Source organism: Somniosus microcephalus, chromosome 13 (assembly GCF_052327205.1).
Source record: "Somniosus microcephalus isolate GS21.2 chromosome 13, FLI_Smic_1.0, whole genome shotgun sequence".
NCBI lineage: Eukaryota > Metazoa > Chordata > Chondrichthyes > Squaliformes > Somniosidae > Somniosus > Somniosus microcephalus.
In genome coordinates, this window is record NC_140999.1 from 23,874,710 (window position 1) to 23,898,338 (window position 23,629).

Consider the following 23,629-nt stretch of genomic DNA (forward strand, 5'->3'; position numbering starts at 1 on the left):
AGCGGATGGTGATTGACTATAGTCAAACAGTCAACATCTATACCCAACTAGACGCCTACCTGCTACCCCGCATATCCGAGATGGTGAACCAAATCGCCCAATACCGGGTGTTCTCCACTATCGACCTCAAGTCAGCGTACCACCAGCTCCCTATCAGACCAGAGGACCGTTTGTACACCGCCTTCGAGGCAAACGGACGCCTCTACCAGTTCCTCAGAGTCCCCTTTGGGGTGACGAATGGGGTCTCGGTCTTTCAGAGGGAGATGGACCGCATGGTCAATGACCACCACTTGCAGGCAACCTTCCCCTATCTCGACAACGTCACCATCTGCGGCCACAACCAACAGGACCACGACTCAAACCTCGCGAGGTTTCTGAAAATCGCACAAAAACTCAACCTCACTTACAACGAGGACAAGTGCGTTTTCAACACCACGCGCCTCTGCATAATAGGCAGCGTGGTGGAGAATGGGGAAATCGGACCAGACCCCGACTGATTGCGCCCCCTACGGGAGCTGCCCCTGCCCAACACTCCCAAAGCCCTGAAAAGGTGCCTGGGGTTATTCTCGTATTATGCCCAATGGGTCCCTAACTACTGCGATAAAGCCCGCCCCCTCTTGAAAGCATCCTCTTTCCCGCTCTCTGCTGAGGCCCATGCTGCCTTCAAAAGCATTAAGCAGGATATTGAGCGGGCCACGCTACAGGCAGTGGACGAGAACACTCCCTTTCAAGTGGAAAGTGATGCGTCTGACTTTGCCTTGGCGGCCACCCTCAACCAGGCGGGGCGGCCCGTAGCTTTCTTCTCGAGGACCCTCCAGGGGCCTGAGATCAGACACTCCTCCGTGGAAAAGGAGGCCCAAGCCATCGTGGAGGCAGTGCACCACTGGGGCACTACCTAGCCGGCAAACGCTTCACCCTACTTACCGACCAGCGGTCGGTAGCGTTTATGTTCAATAATAAACAGAGGGGGAAGATTAAAAATGATAAGATTCTTAGGTGGCGGATCGAGCTCTCCACCTTCGAGTACGACATCATATACCGGCCGGGGGCCCTTAACGAATCCCCCGACGCCCTCTCACGAGGGATGTGTGCCAACGCCACCGGGGATCGGCTACAGACCCTCCACAACGACCTCTGCCACCCAGGGGTCACACGGCTGTTCCACTTCATAAAGTCCCGCAACTTACCCTACTCGATTGAGGAAGTTCGGTCTCTGACCAGGAACTGCCGCACTTGCGCTGAGTGCAAGCCTCGGTTCTACCTCCCTGATAGAGCCCACCTAATCAAAGCTACACAGCCCTTTGAGCGGCTTAGCTTAGATTTCAAGGGCCCCCTCCCGTCCGTCGACCGCAATGTTTACTTCCTGAACATTGTGGACGAATACTCCCGTTTCCCATTCACCTTCCCCTGCCCAGACATGACCAGCGCCACGGTCATTAAATGCCTCAACAGCCTGTTCTGCCTGTTCGGTATGCCAAGCTATATCCACACGGATAGGGGGGCGTCCTTCATGAGTGAAGAGCTACGCCAGTACATGCTGTCCAAGGGGATTGCCACGAGCCGTACCACCAGCTACAACCCCCGGGGTAACGGTCAGGTGGAGCGAGAGAACGGGACAGTATGGAGGGCAGTCACCCTAACTCTAAGGACCAAGGGCCTCCCTATCTCCCGCTGGCAGGAAGTCCTCCCAGATGTGCTCCACTCAATACGGTCACTATTGTGTACCGCCACTAATGCCACGCCTCATGAGCTAATGTTTGTGTTTCCCCGGAAATCCACCTCAGGCGTATCCATACCATCATGGCTCTCCACCCCAGGTCCGGTACTTTTGCGGAAGCATGTGAGGGGCCACAAGATGGACCCTCTCGTGGAGCCAGTGCACCTGCTCCACGCCAACCCACAATATGCGTATGTCCGGCACGCCGACGGACGGGAGGACACTGTGTCCATAAAAGACCTCGCCCCAGCCGGTAACAACAGCAACAACGACAACGACTACAACAACAACAGCAACAATGACAACAACCACAACAACTATTACCCACCCACTCCACCCACTATTCTTTCATCACCCCCAGAAGAACACCAGCCAACGGTACCCCCCACCACCTACTCCTTCAACAACCCCGGTGGCGCCCCCGGCAGAGACCCAGGAGGTCACCCGGGACACCCAGCCGACACCCGCGGCACCGCAACCGTTACGTCGGTCACAGAGGACTATCACACCCCCGGACAGACTAAATCTATAGAAGGGGTGAATGTGATGAAATATGTCATTCATCAGACTCTGTATTTAACTACATATATTGTATTGCCTGCTCCTGTGTTTTACCTTGTATTGTATATAGTGCACCGCCCCCTTTCTCCCCATTGGGTGTGTCGGCTCCGCCCATACCTGGCCCTACTTAAGACAAGCCCAGGCTTGTCTTGCAGCAGAACAGCAGAATGCTAGGTGAAGCTAGGTGAAGACACAGGCATCTTTCTTTGCTAATAAAAGCCTTGTTTTATCCAGTTAACTTTGAGCCTTGAAGTTATTGAGGCGCATCAATCTTATTGAATGGCGGAGAAGCCTGGAGGGGCCTAATGGCCTATTCCTGCTCCTAATTCTTATGTTCTTAAAGGAGCCTGACTCAATTCCAAGGGAACATCACCCTGTAATACTCCATCTAAGTGACAATTCATCCTGCATGAGCTGAGATAATGTTAGCAGTCTCACCCACTGTCCCAATATGTGCACTTCCCTGCAGGAATTACCAGCTGAGGAGCAAGAACCCTAGCTGATTATTTTCTCTTTGGAGCAGGAGCCATTTTTTTATCCTGAAAGCAAGGCCCTGAGATCAATTGTACTGTCACCTTAGCCGAGGTCAGTTAACTCACAGTAGAGTGAGGATTGAACCAGGGACTTTCTTTCTCTGTAGGAACTAGCTGTTCACTCCAATAAGCAGCTGAGCCATTAGGAGAAGCAGCTATCATATCCCTTTTTATAATCCTGTTTCCCATGGTGTGAAACCTCCAGTATGGCTGGGAATCTTCAGTTCTGTCCTGTGATACATATACTGTGTAACTTCAGATCCTGCGTTCTGGATTCTAGGGAATGCGACTCAATTCTAATTGGATACAATGATACTTTATGTAAGACTTGTAAAACTTAACACATTGCAGTACATGAGCGATAGTTTACAGAACCAAGCAGAAAGTATATCACCCGCTCCGTCCTGGATAGAAGTGTGCCTCTTGATGTCTGTCCCCTTCCTCCTGGATGCTTCGCCTCTTGCCTGGAAATTCTTCTACACTAAACAGCCTCGAGCGCTTATTCCTTTACACACCAGAAAACGGAGCTATACACAGCCTAATCCAATCAGCACGTACTATACTTACTTCCCTTATTCCTGATCATGTCCTCTCTTTATAGCTTTGTAGCTGAGGTTTGTTCTGGCTTCAATAACAGGATACATTTTGCTGATTTTACTGTCCTCTACACAAGAGCTGCTATGTTAGTTGGTTAGTTATAAATGCTACTGCCAAGCTTTCGAGCAAATTAACCCTTTCTTACAGGTTTTATGATGTATGTGTAATACTGCAGCCAGAACTATATCAAAGCAATAGCAATGCTGTGATGAGCTATCACAATATTGTAAACCCTAGTTAGATGCGTCTTGTTTCAAATCAAATGTCAGCTATTGCTTCTGCACGGTATTTCTTGCACTTCTTTATCCCCTTTTACTCTCAATATTTTTTGCAGTTTAGTTGCAAATGATAGCCTAGAATTTACTACTGGCGATATTCGCAGTCGAATGCTTAACACGTTCACAAGGCATTCCTCAGATTGTTACAGCAGTATGTAACTGAACTGACCAGGGGGCAAGCAACCTTAGATCTGGTCCTGTGTAACGAGACAGGATTAATTAAAAATGTCCTAGCAAAGGATCCCCTTGGAATGAGTGACCATAGCATGGCTGAATTCCATATTCAATTAGAGGGTGAGAAGGTGGGATCTCAAACAAGCGTGCTAAGCTTGAATAAAGGAGACTATGAAGGTATGAGAGCGGAATTGAGTAGAGTGGATTGGGAAAATAGATTAAAGGGTAAGACGATACATGATCAGTGGTGTACATTTAAGGACTTATTTTACAACTTCCAAAATTTATATATTCCACTGAGAAGAAAAGGGTGTAAAAGAAAAGATAGCCATCCGTGGCTAAGTAAAGAAATTAAGGATAGTATTCGACTAAAAACAAGGGCATATAAGGTAGCCAAATCTAGTGGGAGGATAGAGGATTGGGAAAACTTTAAAAGACAGCAAAAAATAACAAAAAGATTGATTAAGAAAGGGAAGATAGATTATGAAAGTAAATTGGCAAAAAATATAAAAACAGATAGTAAGAGTTTTTATAGTTATGTAAATATTGGTCCCTTAGAGGATGAGACCGGGAAATTAATGGTGGGAAATATGGAGATGGCAAAAACACTGAATGAATATTTTGTATCAGTCTTTACAGTAGAAGACACTAAGAATATCCCAACACTGGACAAACAGGGGGCTATGGGGGGGAGGGGCTAAACACGATCAAAATCACTAAGGAAGTGGTACTCGGTAAAATAATGGGACTCAAGGCGTATAAATCACCTGGACCTGATGGCTTACATCCTAGGGTCTTGAGGGAAGTGGCGGTAGGGATTGTGGATGCATTGGTAATAATTTTCCAAAACTCCCTGGACTCAGCAAAGGTCCCGGCAGACTGGAAAACTGCTAATGTAACGCCCTTATTTAAAAAGGGCAGTAGACAGAAGGCTGGAAATTATAGACCGGTTAGCCTAACATCTGTGGTAGGTAAAATATTGGAGTCCATTATTAAGGAGACAGTAACAGGACATTTGGATAATCATAATTTAATAGGACAAAGTCAGCATGGTTTTATGAAGGGGAAGTCATGTTTGACAAATTTGCTGGAGTTCTTTGAGGAAGTAACATATGGGGGGGATAAAGGGGAACCAGTGGACGTAGTGTATTTAGACTTCCAAAAGGCATTTCACAAGGTGCCACACAAAAGATTATTGCTTAAGATAAAAAATCACGGGATTGGGGGTAATATTCTGGCATGGATAGAGGATTGGCTATCTAACAGAAGGCAGAGAGTTGGGATAAATGGTTCATTCTCGGACTGGCAATCAGTAACTAGTGGTGTTCCACAGGGGTCAGTGCTGGGTCCCCAACTCTTTACAATCTATATTAACGATTTGGAGGAGGGGACCGAGTGTAACATATCAAAGTTTGCAGATGATACTAAGATGGGAGGGAAAGTAGTGAGTGAGGAGGACATAAAAAACCTGCAATGGGACATAGACAGGCTAAGTAAGTGGGCAGAGATTTGGCAGATGGAATACAATACGGGAAAGTGTGAGGTTATGCACTTTGGCAAGAAAAATTGTAGAGCAAGTTATTATCTTAATGGCAAGAAACTTGAAAGTACTGAAGTACAAAGGGATCTGGGGGTCCTGGTGCACGAAACTCAAAAGGTTAGTATGCAGGTGCAGCAAGTGATTAAGAAGGCCAATGGAATGTTGGCTTTCATTGCTAGGGGGATAGAATATAAAAATAGGGAGGTATTGCTTCAGTTGTACAAGGTATTGGTGAGACCGCACCTGGAATACTGCATACAGTTTTGGTGTCCATACTTAAGAAAAGACATACTTGCTCTCAAGTCAGTACAAAGAAGGTTCACTCGGTTAATCCTGGGGATGAGGGGATGGACATATGAGGAGAGGTTGAGTAGATTGGGACTCTACTCATTGGAGTTCAGAAGAATGAGAGGCAATCTTATTGAAACATATAAGATTGTGAAGGGGTTGGATCGGGTGGATGCGGGGAGGATGTTCCCGATGATGGGTGAAACTAGAACTAGGGGGCATAGTCTTAGAATAAGGGGCTGCTCTTTCAAAACTGAGATGAGGAGGAACTACTTCACTCAGAGGGTGGTAGGTCCATGGAATATGCTGCCCCAAAAAGCTGTAGAAGCTACATCATTACATAAATTTAAAACAGAAATAGACAGTTTCCTAGAAGTAAAGGGAATAAAGGGTTATGGGGAGCGGGCAGGAATTTGGACATGAGTCTAGGTTCGGATCGGTCATGGCCCTGTGGGTAGCGGAGCGGGCCCAGGGGCCGTGTAGCCTGATCCTGCTCCTATTTCGTGTGTCTAATTCTGTTAGATTCAGGAGATGGTTCTGTGATAGTAGATTGGCGGTTAGGATCAGATCAGCCATGATCTTATTGAATGGCGGAGCAGGCTCGAGGGGCCGATTGGCCTACTCCTGCTCCTATTTCTTATGTTCTTATGTTCTTATGTTGACAAAGGTGTAAAACCATTGTTTGTATTAAATGGGTTAATGCTTCCACTAAGCTAACAATGAGGGAAATATCATATGAGCACATTAAGCGTTCATCCGCAAATATTTACAACAGTAATTTGTAGCGTAATATGTTAAATGACGAACTTAATGTCACAAATTTCAACAAGGGGAACTCTGATGATTTCTAGCTGGATGGTGCCATTCATTATTGCCTACTCCAAGTTCGCATATATGTTCTCTTGTGTGCTGGGGTAGTTAGTATATATCTCATCTTGTGGGGTTTCATTATTCTGACATGGAGTTGGTAGTACATATATGGAATGACTTTCATATGCCGACATCTTCTGTTGCAATGGGCTAGAAAACAAATTGTGAAGGTTGATTAATTTTCTTTCTTTGAGAAAATAAGTGCACAAAAAATCCAGGTTAAGAATTTTATTCGGTCTAATGCATGTGACAAATCCTGCTAATAATCCAATATCTTCCTTGAGGAGAAAGACAATCCAGGACACCCTTTTTCAAAGACCAATGAACTCCTCAAACCCTTTACACCTACCGAACCCCTCCAATCTCACCTGTAGAGGCATGTGAGAAGCTTATGGACATTTTAGTTTCAAAGATCAAGGGGGAAAATTCAGTTGTTTGCGCCTCCCGTTAGCGCCTTAAGAGGGCGCTAATGGGGCGCAAAGCAACTAGCGACCGGGCGTGGCGATGTTTGAGCCGCTCGCAAAATGAACTAGACATTTTGCGACGGCGCTAATCACTACCGCCACGAACTCCTGCGCCGGCAGATTGTGACGTCAGTCGAGTGCGCAACGCCCCGGTAGCGCCCCGGACCGGATATTGAGTGGCGCCCCCTGCCTTACCGCCTGCCGCTAGCAACGACAGGTTGAGTGGAGCGTTATGCTGTCAGAAAGGGACTAGGGGAGCGCTATTTAAAGGCGACCGCTTCCTGCCTTTTTTTTGTGGGTGACATTTTTGCACCACGCATTCTGAGAGAGAGAGAGAGAGAGACTTCTGGAGAGATTCAATGCTGTGTGAAGGAGTTTTGGGTACTGAGCAGCACTTTGCAGGTTTATTTTGATTTGCCCTTCCTTGCTTCACCAGCGCTCTGAGGTAGCACCTCGCTCCTCGGCCTTTGCGCCTTAAGACAGGTGTGAAGCGCCTGATTTAGCACTCCAATCACCTCCAGGGGCGATAAAAGCCATGTTTGCTGTCGGAGGCGATAATTAGCGCCCCAAATGGGGCGATACCAAATTTTTCATCCCAAGACTTCTCCTCTCCATTCCTCCCACCCCATGCACGGCTTTTCCCTCACCCCAGCCCTGATTGCATTTCACAGAAACTTCGCCTGTTTTATCTTTTCCCGGCTCAGCAGACACCTTCTCTATGCGACCCATCGCCTGCTCTTTCAATCTGCTCAGGCTGACCATTTAGCTACCTCTCCTTACCCCAATGCTCACTGATATCATAAATGGCTCCTTCTAAACAGACATCATTTCAAAACTGCCATCATCACTCCCATCATTGTGGTAAACCACTGTATTGTATATTGCCACCTCTGGGTGGCGCTGTGTATGGAGGCATGCCTCAGCTGACTCCACCCACCACTGTGTGGGTTTCGTTCAGACTTGTTCAGTCACTCACGAAGAAGCATGGTCTCTTCTTAGCTAATAAAAGCCTTATTCATCTCTTCTTTCGACTCATCATCTCTTCTTCGACTCATCACCTTTTATGAAGTAATTGATAAGCGTATCAATTTTATTAGCTAAAAGTTAAATGGCGACACCTGAGGAGCAACAACAGCAACGGATACAGCAGACATTGCTGAGAGCCCTCAGACCACCACGCCTGGACCTCGACCCTCAAGATGTGGGTGCATCAGCCAAGTTTGAACACTGGCTGAGCTGCTTTGAATCCTTCCTCGCAATCTCACAGGTTACAGAGGAGGATCACAAACTGAAAATTTTGACCGCCCAGGTGAGCCATCAAGTATATATGCTAATCCGGGACTCTAATACGTACGTGGCGGCCCTCGAGCTACTAAAAGGGCAATATACGCGCCCAGTGAACACAATTTACGCCCGACACCTCTTGGGATCCCGCAGGCAGCAACCGGGAGAATCGGTAGGGGCATTTGCACGGGCGCTACTGGCACTCTGCAGAGACTGCGATTGTAAAGCGGTAACGGCTGTGGAGCACGCGCAGGGACTCGCCTGTGATGCCTTCGTCAGGGGCCTCCAGTCAGACCACACCCGGCAGAGACTGCTAGAAAGCAAGGAACCCGACCTGAAGACGGCCATTGCCCTTGCGCTCTCGTTAGAGGAGGCCCACCGAAACCTCGAGGCATACCCCCGTAACGGCGCCGAGACATGGCAATCGAAACCGTGGGACACGGGACCACCGCCCCCGGCACCAACCGCTGCAGCGACCCAACCGAGACAGCAGCCTCCGGTAAGAACTGCTTCGATGCCCAGTAACCAGGCCCAAAAATGCTATTTCTGTGGCCAGTTAAAACATCCCAGAGCGCACTGCCCAGCTAAGACAGCTACCTGCTCGGGCTGCGGGAAGAAAGGCCATTACGCTAACGCCTGCAAGGGGAAGCCAGCCAGCAGCGCAGCATGCGGGCCGTGGGAGCAGCCATCTTATCCGCCATTTTGTGTACCCCCGGCCGCATGGCATCCGCCGCCATCGTATCCAACGCACTCAACCGCCATTTCGTCACCGGAACCGACCACCGTCTCAGCGGATGACTATAGTGACTCACTAAGCCACATACTGGCCTCCGTGACGCTGGATCAAGCCCTCCCTCACCATCTATCCAGCTCCATGATGGATATCGCGGTAAACGGCCGCGCCACCAGTTGCCTGATCGACAGCGGGAGCACAGAGAGTTTCGTCCACCCCGACACGGTACGTAGCCACTCCCTCACGATTCTGCCAACGCACCATCGCATTTCTATGGCGTCCAAGTCCCAGTCAATAGACATCAGCGGCTACTGTGTGGTGACCCTGTCAGTAGGGGCACTGAATATCAAAAATTTAAACTGCTAGTCCTGCCCCGTCTTTGCGCTGCCGTCCTGCTAGGGTTGGATTTTCAGTGCCACCTTAAGAGTGTCACACTAGCATACGGTGGACCCCTCCCCCCACTCACAGTCTGCAACCAACAACTTTTAAATCGCCCGCTGCAAACCACCTGCAGCCTTTCCACATTAAAAGTCCCCCCCCCTCCCCTGTTCGCTAACCTCACCCGCGACTGTAAACCCATCGCTACCAAAAGCAGGCGGTACAGTGCCGGGGACAGAGCTTTTATCAGCTCTGAGGTGGAGCGGCTCTTGAAGGAGGGCATTATCGAAGGTAGCACTAGCCCCTGGCGAGCCCAGGTTGTAGTCGTTAAAACCACTGCAAAACGCCGCATGGTAATCGACTACAGCCAAACCATAAACCGGTACACCCAGCTGGACGCGTACCCCCTCCCTCGCATATCTGATATGGTCAATCAGATTGCGCAATACAAAGTATTCTCCACCATCGACCTTAAGTCAGCGTACCACCAGCTGCCCATCCGCCATGAGGACCGCCAGTATACTGCCTTCGAGGCAAACGGCCGCCTCTACCACTTCCTTAGGGTCCCCTTCGGCGTCACCAACGGGGTTTCGGTCTTCCAAAGGGAGATGGACCGAATGGTTGACCAGAACGCGCTGCGGGCAACCTTCCCCTATTTGGATAACGTCACCATCTGCGGCCACGACCAGCAGGACCACGACGTTAATCTAGCAAATTTCCTCCGTACGGCCCAACGGCTGAACCTAACGTACAATAAGGAAAAATGTATGTTTCACACCAAGCGCCTGGCCATCCTCGGCTGCGTGGTGGAGAACGGAGTCATCGGGCCCGACCCCGACAGAATGCGCCCCCTAATGGAGCTACCCCTTCCCCACTGCCAAAAAGCACTGAAGAGATGCCTGGGGTTTTTCTCCTACTACGCCCAGTGGGTGCCCCTCTATGCAGACAAAGCCAGGCCCCTCATCAAAGCCACCTCCTTCCCCCTGACACCAGAGGCGTGTGCAGCCTTCACTCTTATCAAGAACGATATCGCGAAGGCCGCAATGCACGCGGTGGATGAGTCCATCCCCTTCCAAGTGGAGAGCGATGCCTCCGACTTCGCCCTAGCCGCGACCCTTAACCAGGCGGGCAGACCCGTGGCCTTTTTCTCAAGGACCCTCCAGGGCCCCGAGACGAGACACTCCTCCGTCGAAAAGGAGGCCCAGGCTATTGTAGAAGCGGTGCGTCACTGGAGGCATTACCTGGCCGGGAAACGATTTACCCTGCTCACTGACCAGCGTTCAGTAGCTTTTATGTTTAATAATAAGCAGAGGGGTAAAATCAAGAACGACAAGATCTTGAGGTGGAGAATCGAACTCTCCACCTACAATTATGATATCTTGTATCGGCCAGGGAAACTCAATGAGCCCCCAGATGCCCTATCACGTGGTACATGCGCCAACGCGCAGAGTGATAGGCTGCAGTCCCTCCACAATGACCTCTGCCACCCGGGGGTCACCAGGTTTTTCCATTTTATCAAATCCCGTAACCTGCCCTACTCCATCGAGGAGGTCAGGACCATGACCAAGAGCTGCCAAATCTGCACCGAGTGCAAACCGCACTTCTATAGGCCGGACAGAGCAAGCCTGATCAAGGCCACCCGCCCCTTCGAACGCCTGAGCGTCGATTTTAAAGGGCCCCTCCCCTCCGCTGACCGCAATGTGTACTTCCTCAACATAGTTGATGAGTACTCCCGTTTCCCCTTTGCCATCCCTTGCCCAGACATGACCAGTACCACGGTCATCAAGTGTCTGAATGACATCTTCGCTCTGTTCGGGTTCCCCAGCTATATACATAGCGACAGGGGCTCATCGTTCATGAGCGACGAACTTCGGCAGTACCTGCTAACAAGAGGTATCGCCACGAGCAGGACCACCAGTTACAACCCCCGGGGGAACGGCCAGGTGGAAAGGGAGAACGCGACGGTTTGGAAGGCAGTCCTCTTAGCACTAAAATCTAAGGGCCTTCCGACCTCCCGCTGGCAGGAGGTCCTCCCTGCAGCGCTCCACTCCATTCGGTCACTGCTTTGTACTGCCACTAATGCGACCCCTCATGAGAAAATGTTCGTTTTCCCCCGGAAGTCTACATCGGGAACCTCGCTACCGGCATGGTTGACTTCTCCTGGGCCCGTCCTACTGCGGAGGCACGTGAGGACGCATAAAACGGACCCCCTGGTCGAGCGGGTGCACCTCCTACACGCCAACCCCCAGTATGCCTGGGTGACATACCCAGACGGGCGGGAGGACACGGTCTCCATACGAGATCTCGCACCCTCGGGTACCCCTGAATTACCACCGTTATCCCCCTTACCACCGTTATCCCCCTTACCACTGTTATCCCCCACCACCCCTCCCAACCCAACCCTTGCAGACGGCATGCCAAAGCCCCAGGAATCTTCGCCAACCACCCAGACACCAGACCCGACGTCGGATGCTGTAACACCACCGCCGCCACCACGACGATCAGGACGTCAGACAAGGCCTCCTGATAGACTTAACTTGTAGTACCCTTCACCCCGCCGGACTTCACATTAAACAAGGGGTGAATGTGGTAAACCACTGTATTGTATATTGCCACCTCTGGGTGGCGCTGTGTATGGAGGCATGCCTCAGCTGACTCCACCCACCACTGTGTGGGTTTCGTTCAGACTTGTTCAGTCACTCACGAAGAAGCATGGTCTCTTCTTAGCTAATAAAAGCCTTATTCATCTCTTCTTTCGACTCATCATCTCTTCTTCGACTCATCACCTTTTATGAAGTAATTGATAAGCGTATCAATCATCAAAAGAAACACTTGACTGCAGCCACCACACCACCCCCCCCGATACCTCCTTTGCTAAGTCCTTGAATGCATTATCATTCTATTATGCTTCCTTCTCCCAAAATTCCCTTATGCGAATCGCTTCAATCCTGCTTCTATGCTGCCCACAGCACTAAGACCACCCGAGTCAAAGTCACCAGACATCTTCTATGATTGCAAACATGGTGCATTATCCCTGCTTGTCCTCATCGACATCTCTGCCTTCATAATTTTTGGCCACTCTACCGTCTCTCCTCCATGGCCCACCAGCCCTCAATGATTCCACACCTATCGATCCCTACATAGCCACCACAGCTCCAGCTATCGCATTTTCTCTCACCCTCTGGAGTGAGCCAGGTTTCATCCTCAGGCCTGTCCTTCTCCTAATTTACATGCCGTCCCTGGGAGACATTATCCACAGGGGTGGAACCAGTCTCCGTATGCATGCTGATAACAGCCACTACAACCTCTCCATCCCCACCCTCAATTTCGCAACAGCCTCCGTGCTTTCAGCTTGCTTAGCTCACACCAAGTCATGGATGAGTCTGAACTTTCTCCCACCTGAACACTAGGAAAACCGAAGCCATCTTAGAGCTCCAGCCAGAAACTTTGTACCTTCTCCCCAGCTGCTTGCTCTGTAGTGTGAAACCTTAGTGTTCTGTTCCACCCTGAGCTGAAATTAAAACCCCATATCCTATTCAACATTAAGATCGCTTACTTCCACCTTCACAACATGCAATTGAATGGAGCCCAAAAGTAAACTCTGGGATTCATTAACATGAATAGGAAGGAAGACCTGTTAAAAATGGATCTCTCCAGCTACTGTTCTTAGCGAATCCTAACAAGTCAGGAGCTGGTGCTAGCATGGGTCTTAATAAAAATAGAAAAAAAAAGAAAGACTTGCATTTATATAGTGCCTTTCATGACCACCGGACATCCCAAAGCGCTTTACAGCCAATGAAGTATTTTTTGAAGTGGAGTCACCGTTGTAATGTGGGAACGCGGCAGCCAATTTGCGCACAGCAGACTCCCAGAAATAACAATGTGGTAATGACCAGATACCTTGTTTTTTAGTGATGTTGATTGAGGGATAAATATTGGCCAGGACACTGGGGATAACTCCCTTACTCTTTGAAATAGTGCCATCTTTTACATCCATCTGAGAAAGCAGACAGGGCCTCAGTTTAACATCTCATCCGAAAGACAGCACCCCCAACAGTGCAGCACTCCCTCTGTACTGTACTGGAGTGTCAGCCTAGATTTTTGTGCTCAAGTGGAGTGGGACTTGAACCCACAATTTCTAGACTCAGAGGCGTGGGTGCTACCCACTGAGCCAGGGCATATAAACGTAGCTTTTGTTAACTGGTTTTCAGGAAAGACTCCATTTCCACCTTGCAGCATACGGAATAATAGTTCAGCAGTAACAAGCTCTATGAAATAAAAAGGTCTGCTTTTTTGTATCAGTTTGTATATTTACAACTCAGACTGTAACTTTCTCAGGAAGGTGTCAGGTTTGATCCCCAGTCTGTACTGAATTAACTGATCCCAGCCAGGGCAGTGGTCGTGATAATGAACTCTCAAACATTTCTCAATGCCTGGGACCAGAGAGGAGAAAAATCAGCCAGGGTTCCTGCTCCTGACCACTGCCCATTGATCCCTTAATGGAAAGTACATCTTCACAGACATCATTATAAGAGTCGGTTCTGATGGATTCACAGTTGAATAGTCTGCTAATGTTCACTGTTCAGGCTCGCAAACAAAATGTGGCCACTTGCCCAAGGTACCAGAGGTCAGGCAGCACCTACAGAAGCACAGTCCACATCGGGTAGGTTTCCAGAGTTATAAAAAATTGTTGAACTTTGTGAGTCCTACATTCTATTAGAATAGCGTTTTCAGTGATTCTTGCAGTATTTGTACATGACTGCTAGAATTATTTGATTTTTAATGTAATCTTTATGAAGTACAGAGGAATATTTCAACATTCTCAGAATAAACCAAAATCGTATTCTAATTTTATTTTTGAAATCTGTACATATTTATGAACAGTTTTAATGGAAATGGGAGGGAAATTAAGAAACCTTTGTACATATAGTACTAAATGGAGACCTATACCCTATCCAAAATTGCAGTCTTTAATAATTAAATTGCATGGAAACCAACCACTTTTACAATGGTTGTCATGCTGTTGAGGAAATTCCACTTGTAACACTCGTTTTTCATTAGCAAGAGGACACCATTGCTTTTCTTTGGATAGGATTAAATCATTGAGGATTTGTAACTACACTAAAACTCACTGGCTTATTAGTTTTTTGAGAGTCCAATATTCTGTGGAAATTAATATGCCATATATCATGATCCAGACTCCGTGGCAGGATGAGAATGCAGTGGTGTCTCCACATTAGTGAATGACAAAGGATACTGGCTGGATTTCTCCACATTTTAAGCACTTGGCGGAGATTTTCATATGGGAGCAACTACTAAAATTGTAATATCCTTTTTAAATTAGGTTTTGAGTTCTTGTTTAAGGTTGTGGGCACTATCGGCTAAAAGTTATTGTTAGTGTTATCATATGAACACTCAATGCACTTGTTTGGATTATTTTCTCAGCTGCTTAAAATTAGCGAGTTGATGTCTCTGTTCACTGACAGTAATTTCTAAGCTTATAAGTTCTTGGGGAATTGGGATCAGACATTTTGGTAATGATATAAAGGGTGATTGTGCAATTCGGTGCTCGCAGGAGAAAGTCTGTCTTAGAAAACTGCAGGCATGCAGCCCATAATTTCCCATCGATTGATTTTAATGCCCAGAAAGTCAGAGGATTAATGACCGAGTACTGCTTCTGGCTGGTAGTGCTGAATTATGGAATCACCCCTAGAATGTCCACCTTCCTCAAGACTAACATCTGACAGGTTTACTCTGCAGTGGATCAAAGTGAGTGATGAAACTCCACTTCTGTCAGTGTACACAGCTATTTAGCCATATAGGTGTGGTTGTGGACCTGCGAATTAATGACTAAATCTGCTAGAATTACAAAACAACTTGGTTTTTATAAACTCATTGAAACTTATCAAATTCTAACAGGACTAGACAGACTAGATGCAGGAAGGATGTTCCCAATAGCGGGGGAGTCCAGAACCAGGGGTCACAGTCTAAGGATAAGGGGTAAGCCATTTAGGACAGAGATGAGGAGGAATTTCTTCACCCAGAGAGTGGTGAACCTGTGGAATTCTCTACCACAGAAGGCAGTTGAGGCCAATTCATTAAATATATTCAAGAAGGAATTAGATATATTTATTAAGGCTAAAGGGATCAAGGGATATGGGAAGAAAGCAGGGACAGGGTACTGAGTTTGGATGATCAGCCATGATCTCATTAAATGGCGGAGCAGGCTCGAGGGGCCGAATGGCCTACTCCTGCTCCTATCTTCTATGTTTCTATGTTTAAAATAACAGTGGCCCAGAAATTGCTGGAGTGCAACATCTCGCGGCCAGCACCGTGAATTCGTCTTTTTACCTCACCTTTTAGGTTGCAGTATATTTGTGCTGGAAATTACTGGCAATGCAAACTCCCAACTTGTTAGTTAGATTTCTATCAGTATTTTCAGAGCACCTCATTGCTTCAGTGTATAGCAAAGGCAGAATTTTTAATGATTTTCTTCAGTCTCAGTCACACATCTGTTGTGCTTATGTGTGAAATGATCTTGCACTACTATAATAACAACAACCATGTCAGTATTCTTGAAATATCTTACAAAATGTTGCTGACACTAACTGTGTCTAGAACTGGGTTTCAATACTCACAGATCATTGCCGGTATTGTTTTGCTCTAAAGAAGATGAAAAAGTAGAAACAATTTATTGGGGTGGCTTCATCTCAAGAGGCAACAATCATCTATAACACTGAATATCTGCTGCCTGTATCCTATCCCATATCGCATCCTATCCCATATCGCATCCTGCTCACCCATCACCCCCATCCTCACTAATCTACAATGGCTCCCATTCCCTCACATTTAAAATTCTTGTCCTTGTTTCTAAATTCCTCCATGGCTTCTCCCTTCGCTAACTGTGCAACCTCCTTCACCCCTACAGTCTCCCCCACAAACTCGCCATTACTCCGGCAGACCTTTTGTGCATTCCCCCTCCCTTCGCCCCACCATTGGCTGCCATGCCTTCAGCCACCTAGGCCCCACTCACAAGAATTCCCTCCCTAAACCACTCCACCTCTCCAACTTCCTCTCCTTCATTAAGACCTTCCTTAAAGCCCACTCTTCAACTAAGCTTTGGCCGTCCCTCCTCATAGTTCCTCCTTTGGTTCAGCATCCATATTCCTCACGCTTCTTGAAGCACCTTTTTCAGTATTAAAGTCGCTATATAATTGCAAGTTGTTAAATCTATTGCTTACAACCTGCTGAATACAGCAGGGCCAGGGATACTGATAAAGTGTCACATACAAAATGTTAGCCTTTCATTCTCTTTCAAATACTGACTATCTGTAGACTTCCAGACTTTTCTACTTTTATTTCAGATTTTGAACATTTGCATTTTTTAAAATCCCTGTGTTACATGAAGCCTGACAACATTCCATATGAACCGAGTGTGGTACATTATTTATAAGTGTAATTTTTAAAATAATTGTTCTTGGGATGTGGGTGACAGTGGGGAGGCAGTATTTCTTAACCTGAGAGTATTAAGTGTCAACCATATAGTGCAAGACTCGAATCACCTGTAGATCAGTCCAGGTAGGGGCGATAGGTTCCCTTCTCTGAAGGACAATTGTGAACCAGGTGGGGTTTACAACATTCCAGCAACTTTCATGACCATTTTCTAGCGCAAGCCCACAAATTACCAGATTTCTTGAACTTAATATCACAAACATACCATGATAGGATTTGAACTCGCAACCTTTGATAGAATGGATACAGAGAGAATGTTTCCACTTGTGGGGAAGAGCATAACTAGAGGCCATCAATATAAGATAGTCACCAAGAAATCCAATAGGGAATTCAGAAGAAACCTCTTTACCCAAAGGGTGGTGAGAATGTGGAATTCGCTACCACAGGAAGTGGTTGAAGCGAATAGTATACAGGAAACTTTCTGGTATCCGGCACTGATGGGACCGAGCTGGTGCCGGTTGATCAACACTGCTGGAGAAACCAGCGCTAATGTTAAAACATACGGAGCTTCTGAGCTCCGTATCTAGCAACAAACCCTGTTGCTTAGCAACAGCTTCAAAACAGTCGGTGCAGCTTGCAAGCATCTCTGTAGCTAAGCAACAGCTTCAGCTAGATGCTTGCAGAGCCAGGAATGGAGAAAAAAAGCAACGAAAAGTAAAAAAAGTTATCTGAACCGACTCCTGAATTTTGCCTGTGGATAGAGCATTCCGGAGATTTAACCTCCGTTTAAACAAAAGTTTCCTGTAGATGCATTTAAGGGGAGGCTAGACAGGCATATGAGGGAGAAGGGAATAGAGGGTTATGCTGATAGATTCGGCTGAGGAAAAACGGGAGGAGGCTCGTGACATGAATCTTGTCATTCATGTGGAAATGACTTATAAAATGATACTGGGCGGCCTGCTGGTGGCGCTGTCCAGGGAGTGTATAAATACTCGGGCATGGGCCCAGCTTGCTCAGGGCATTCTTTAACAGGAACTAGTGAAGGACACAACTAGATCTCCATGTTGAAAAACAGTTGATTAAAGCCTTGTTTAATACTCAGACCAAGTGCCTGGTAGTTTTCTTACGTCAGCATGTGTGGAGCATAAAAGTCGGCATGGACTGGTTGAGCCGAATGGCCTGTTTCTGTGTCGTATATCCTATGTAATCCTATGTAACCTGTCACTGACTAGTCCAGTGCAAAACCATTAGGCTACCATGCATATGAGAGCTATGCCGTCCTATTCAACTGGCTTGAGTTCAAATTTCTATCACAACTAACATTATAAGGCATTACCCTCCTAGGATGCCATTGTTGGCTGGACTACCAAATGAAGCATGTCATGGTGGTGGATTGCTTCAGCCTAAGGAGTGGTGACATTTCTTGGAGGGATCTATCCTTAGCAGCTGAATAACTACTCCAGGAGTCAGCAACTGTGGAGAACTCAAAGGTTGAATTCAAACACCTTCCTCCTGGCTGAAAGAGGACTGAGTGCTGACAGAGATACAGGAAATAGAAATATACAAAGAGGAAAATGACTAAATGGCCTGGATTAATGCCAGTTCCACGTGAGTTCTGCCCATTAGTTGCACACTACACTGTCTGTCTCTCAATGTGTAAAATAAGATCGACTGGCGGTCCAAATTTCTTCTTCTCAAGCTGTACTGGTGCTAGGCTATAGGTCTCTCTTTCTCTCCCAAGTTTAACTAATAACCCATTATGAGGCTTGTACCTCTCAAGCTGAGTGGGCACCAGTCTATAGGCTGATATGCCTCTTTCTTCCCCTTTCACCTTAAGCCAGGGTATGTCCATAGTGGCTTTTCTCCATTTCTTTGCTTTTTCCTCATTTATCTACTCTTATCTCTTCATTGTCATCTTGCTTCTTTTTCTTCCCTTTTCTATTTCTGTCTTGTTTCTCTGTTCTACTGTCCCATGAGTCTCCTGGTTTTAATTGACTCCATCTCACATATCTACTTTCATAACCCATAAACTATGGTGGTGGAGGGGATGGATGGTCAGCTGATCACCACAGCCACATACTGTGATATCATGAGCCCATCCACCATCGCTGCTACTTTATTATTTCACATATAATTTAGACTGACTGAAAATCAGTAAAATCAATTCCCACACGTTACAATAACTACGCTTGCCTGGATAAGTGCAGCTCCAACAACAGTCAAGAAGCTCGACACTATCTAGGACAAAGCAGCCCACTTACTCGCCACCCCATCCACCCCCTCAAACATTCACTCCATCCACCACTGCCACACCATGGCTGCAGTGTGTACCATCTACAAGATACATTGCAGCAACTCGCCAAAGTTTCTTTGACAGCACCTCCCAAATCCGCGACCTCTACCACCTAGAAGGGCAGCAGGCGCATGGGAACACCACCACCTCCAAGTTCCCCTCCAAGTCACACACCATCCCGACTTGGAAATATATCGCCGTTCCTTCATAGTCGCTGGGTCAAAATCCTGGAACTCCCTCCCTATCAGCACTGTGGGAGAACCTTCACCACATGGACTGCAGTGGTTCATGAAGGTGGCTCACCACCACCTTCTCAAGGGCAATTAGGGATGGGATATACATGCTGGCCTTGCCAGCGATGCCCACATCTTGTGAATGAATAAATTTTAAAAATGATTTAATTGAGGTAAATTTTCACACTGATTCTTTGCTTAACATCCATCCTGGATCTATTAGAGCAATATACAGATTTCTTTCCCCAAAACAACTAACATAAATGCAGTAGAACTTCATTAACACAAACTCTATTACAAATGAGGTTTCCTCTGCTCCCAGGACTGGCTTCATTATAATCACCACATTAAGAAGCTTGATAATCTGAATCCCTGATTTAAAATAAAACACTACTCTGCTTATCTCCACAAACTTGTAATAATAATTTGAGGTAAAAAGGAAATAAAATGGAAATCTAAAAGCAAAACAGAAATTGTTGGATATGCGCAAACACTGGATCAGCTAGCATCTAAACAAATAAAGCTTAATGTTTCAGGTGGGACCCTTCAACGTGACTGAAATATTGGGTACAATTTTAACCTTACCTGCTTGTCGGGAAACTGACAACATCTGGCTTTACACCAATGTTCCTGTTAATTTTTTTGGGGTGTGCGGTCCCTTTAAGGGGCCGCGCCGCACATTCAAAATACAGCGCATGCGCGGTTTTTCTCATTGGAAAGCTGGCGAGCCGGCTGCGCGGGAGGACCAGAGAGCTGCGCAGCTTAAAGAGAACATTGTTTTACACCCCACCCGATTTTATTCTCCATTGAAGTAAATAATATTGGGTGGGGTGTAAAACTGGAGTTCCACACGATCCCATGGGTTTCCTGCCTAGCGAAGTGGGTTTAAATTAGGGGTACGGTAGCATATTGGTTATGTTGCTGGACTAGTAATCCAGTAGACTTGGACTAATGATCTGGAGTATGAGTTCAAATCACCCACTGCCACCACAGCAGTTGGGGAATTTAAATTCAATAAAATAAATCTGGAATTTAAAAAAAAGCTAGCATGAAACTACTGGATTGTCATAAAAACACATCTGGTTCACTAATGTCCATTAGGGAAGGAAATCTGCCGTCCTTATCCAGTCTGGCCCATATGTGACTCCAGACCCATAGCAATGTGGTTGACTCTTAACTGCCCTCTGAAATGGCCTAGCAAGCCAAGGTGGTGGCTCACCACCTTCTCAAGGACAATTAGGGATGGGCAATAAATGCTGGCCTTGCCAGCGACGCCCACATCTCATGAATGAATAAAGAAAAATGACCCACATTAACCTTTCTTTTTCCGATGCTGATCAACCCGCTGTGGAGTTCCAGTATTTTCAGCTTTAATGATTAGTTTTAGTGCACAGAACACCAGTAAATTCTTGTAATAAAAGGTGATATACTAAGTGTTATAATGGTGGTTACTGTGTCAACACGTTACCTTGACGGTTTCTCCTCTTCCACCAGCAGATCACGGAGAGGACTAAAAGAGCTGCTGCTCCCATGGTAACAATGATTAGGATTAGTTTGAGGTGATTAACAGTACCTGGAGATCCACAACACAGAAAATGAAAGTATTAGATGAATGAATCGTTACATGCAATGTACTAGGTCAGCTTTTGGCACTGGGGGGGTTAATTTTCTAAGGATGCATTGCCCACAATTTTTGGACATGAAAAGTTGCCATATATGGAAAATTATGCCAAGCATGTTGGGTTAGTGTCTGTGATTCCCCGTATGCTAAGTTCCTGGTAACAACTGCCAGGCTGATGTAGAGACTAAAGGGGAAAAATTCGGTTGCTTTGCGCCTCCCGGTAGCGCCCTAAGAGGGCGCAAAGCAACTAGAGCCCGGGCGCAGTGATGTTTGCGCCGCTCGCGAAATTGACCAGACATTTTGCGGCAGTGCTAAACACTACCGTCATGATCTCCTGCGCCTGCAGATCGTGATGTCAATCGAGCGTGCAATGCCCCAGTAGCACCCCGGACCGGGTATTGAGTGGCACCCCCTGCCGCTAGCAACGACAGCTTGAGGGGAACATTTTGCAGTTGGGAAGGGACTGGGGGAGCGCTATTTAAAGGCGACCACTTCCTGCCTTTTTTTGTCGGTGACATTTTTGCACCACGCATTCTGAGAGAGAGAGAGAGAAACTTCTGGAGAGAATCAACGCTGTGTGAAGGAGTTTTGGGTACTGAGCAGCACGTTGCAGATTCATTTTGATTTGACCTTCCTTGCATCAATTTAGAAGAGACTATGGGGGCTGCACTCTGAGCTCTTTCCCTGGTCCTCTCCATTGTTTTGTCCAGCAGGTTTGATGTACAGGTCTCTCTAGACCGAGATTCAAGGCTGCAATGAGCATGGTGTGGATGGAGAGCAAGATCGACCCTCCCCTTTAAGAACTGGCCAGCGCCAGTGTGTCTGTGTTCCATTGCTGACTGACATCACCTGAGCTTCGCCAGCGCTCTGAGATAGCACCTCGTTCCTCGGCGCTAGCGCCTTAAGAGAGGTGTGTAGCGCCTGATTTAGCGCTCCAATCACCTCCAGGGGCGATAGAAGCCAAGTTTGCAGTCGGAGGTGATAATTAGCGCCAGGCACTAAACTTTGCGCCCGGCCAATAATTGCGCCCCAAATGGAGCGATATCAAATTTCTCCCCCTAAAGACTTGTCATTTCCTCATGGAAAGAGGAAAAGCTGACAGCCAGGTCATCCTACAGTGGTCCTGCAAAGCTCCTTGTAGTCAAACCAATGGTACCACTGGCAGAGCCCTGGCAATAATTCACCTGTGCCACCCTCTCATTCAGGGAATGTCTATGTGGCAGAGTGACCCCTAAGCAGCTTAAAAAAAAGGAAACAAAATAGAGGGAGGGAGTTAGCTGCAATTAAACTTGTATCTACGGAATTTTTTATTATTTATTGTCTCAAATTTTAAATGTTTCAAAAATGTTTATTCCAGCATCTGTTGCTTTATATTTTGGATTTATAACTAAAAGACACAAATATTTCTAATTTTTTTATTTGTAATAAAACTACTGCATCGGTGTGAGGGGAATGGTGTCGTATGTTTGTTCATGAATGTGACATGACTTCATGTCTGGAGTTTACAGTATACTGGTATTCATAGTATGGCCCAAGGGCCATTTGTGGTCAACCTGCCCTTCACCAGTAGTTAGTTATCTTGTTCCAAGTGTCTCTGGGGAACTATTCAGGTCTGCCTGGCTCTGGTATGTTGAAGAGGTTTGGACTCAGTACTATTTCTCATCTTTTTTTTTTGCTGGTTAGCTAAAGAATGTGCACAAATGCAATTGGGGAGTAGGGTTATTCCGGTTTCCAAACATCAAAGAGCATAATTTGCAAGTATCAATGTTTAAAGAATATTGACATTGTACATCATGTGAATTCTCGTTTCCTGATTCCTTACAGGCTGTTTTATGATCCTCTTCCAGAATGTAGCCGTCATCACATGAAAAATAACACGACGTGTTATAATGCTTCCCACCATAGGGACCAGAGCAATTCATGTTGCTGTGCTCTGGTTTCTTTAAGAATGTACAGGGTAATGGCTATGAAGGAACAAACTGATCAGTAAAAATCAGTTCATGATGACCCCTCCTTGTATGTGTGACAGTTTATAATAATTTCATTGAAACTAAAGAAGGTAAAATGCTGCTAAAATTTTAGTTACTTAGGCCTCGATATTTACGGGAAGGCAGGGGTGAGTGGGGGTGGGGGCAATTTAGCGGTCGGGCGGGTTTCCCTCAGGTCCTGCTGAATTTAACGGCAGGACCTGGTTACCATGTTTGGAATCCGTTTCCCGGCCACAGCCAGCCAGATCACAGCAGGGCGCAGCCAGGGAGCGTAGAGGAGGGAAGGAGAGACCATGAGACTGGGGGGTAGGGGGGTTGGGGTCATCGATGGGGGGGGGGGGGGTGCTGGAGAGATAGGGGATCGGTGGGCAACATTGATCCCTTGGAGGTGATCATGGGAGGAGACGAAAAGATCGTGGGGGGCCCATGCAGGAGATGGGGGGTGGGGGCGGGGGGGGGAAGAGCATGGAGGAGTTCACAGGCTGGTGAGAACATTGCGGGGGCTGGGGATAAGATCACAGGCTGTGGAGGACATCAGAAGGGTATCAGGTCGCGCGGTGGGGGCGGGGGGTCTGATTGCTGGGGAGGTTGACAGGTTCCCTTGGCGGACTGTGGGGAAGCACTC

The 23,629-nt window shown here is 47.0% G+C and overlaps 1 protein-coding gene across 1 annotated transcript in view; it reads right to left on the reverse strand.

Moving 5' to 3' along the window:
* Positions 1-6,034: 6,034 nt before the first annotated feature.
* LOC147108133 (L-selectin-like) overlaps positions 6,035-23,629 on the reverse strand; it is a 50,066-nt gene continuing 32,471 nt past the window's right edge. The window contains exons 5-7 of the mRNA XM_086006025.1: positions 20,864-20,968; positions 16,056-16,080; positions 6,035-6,708 (exon numbers count right to left, since the gene is read on the reverse strand). Coding sequence (XP_085862151.1) covers positions 6,564-6,708; positions 16,056-16,080; positions 20,864-20,968 — 275 coding nt within the window. The 3' untranslated portion in view covers positions 6,035-6,563. The remainder of the gene's footprint in view (positions 6,709-16,055; positions 16,081-20,863; positions 20,969-23,629) is intronic.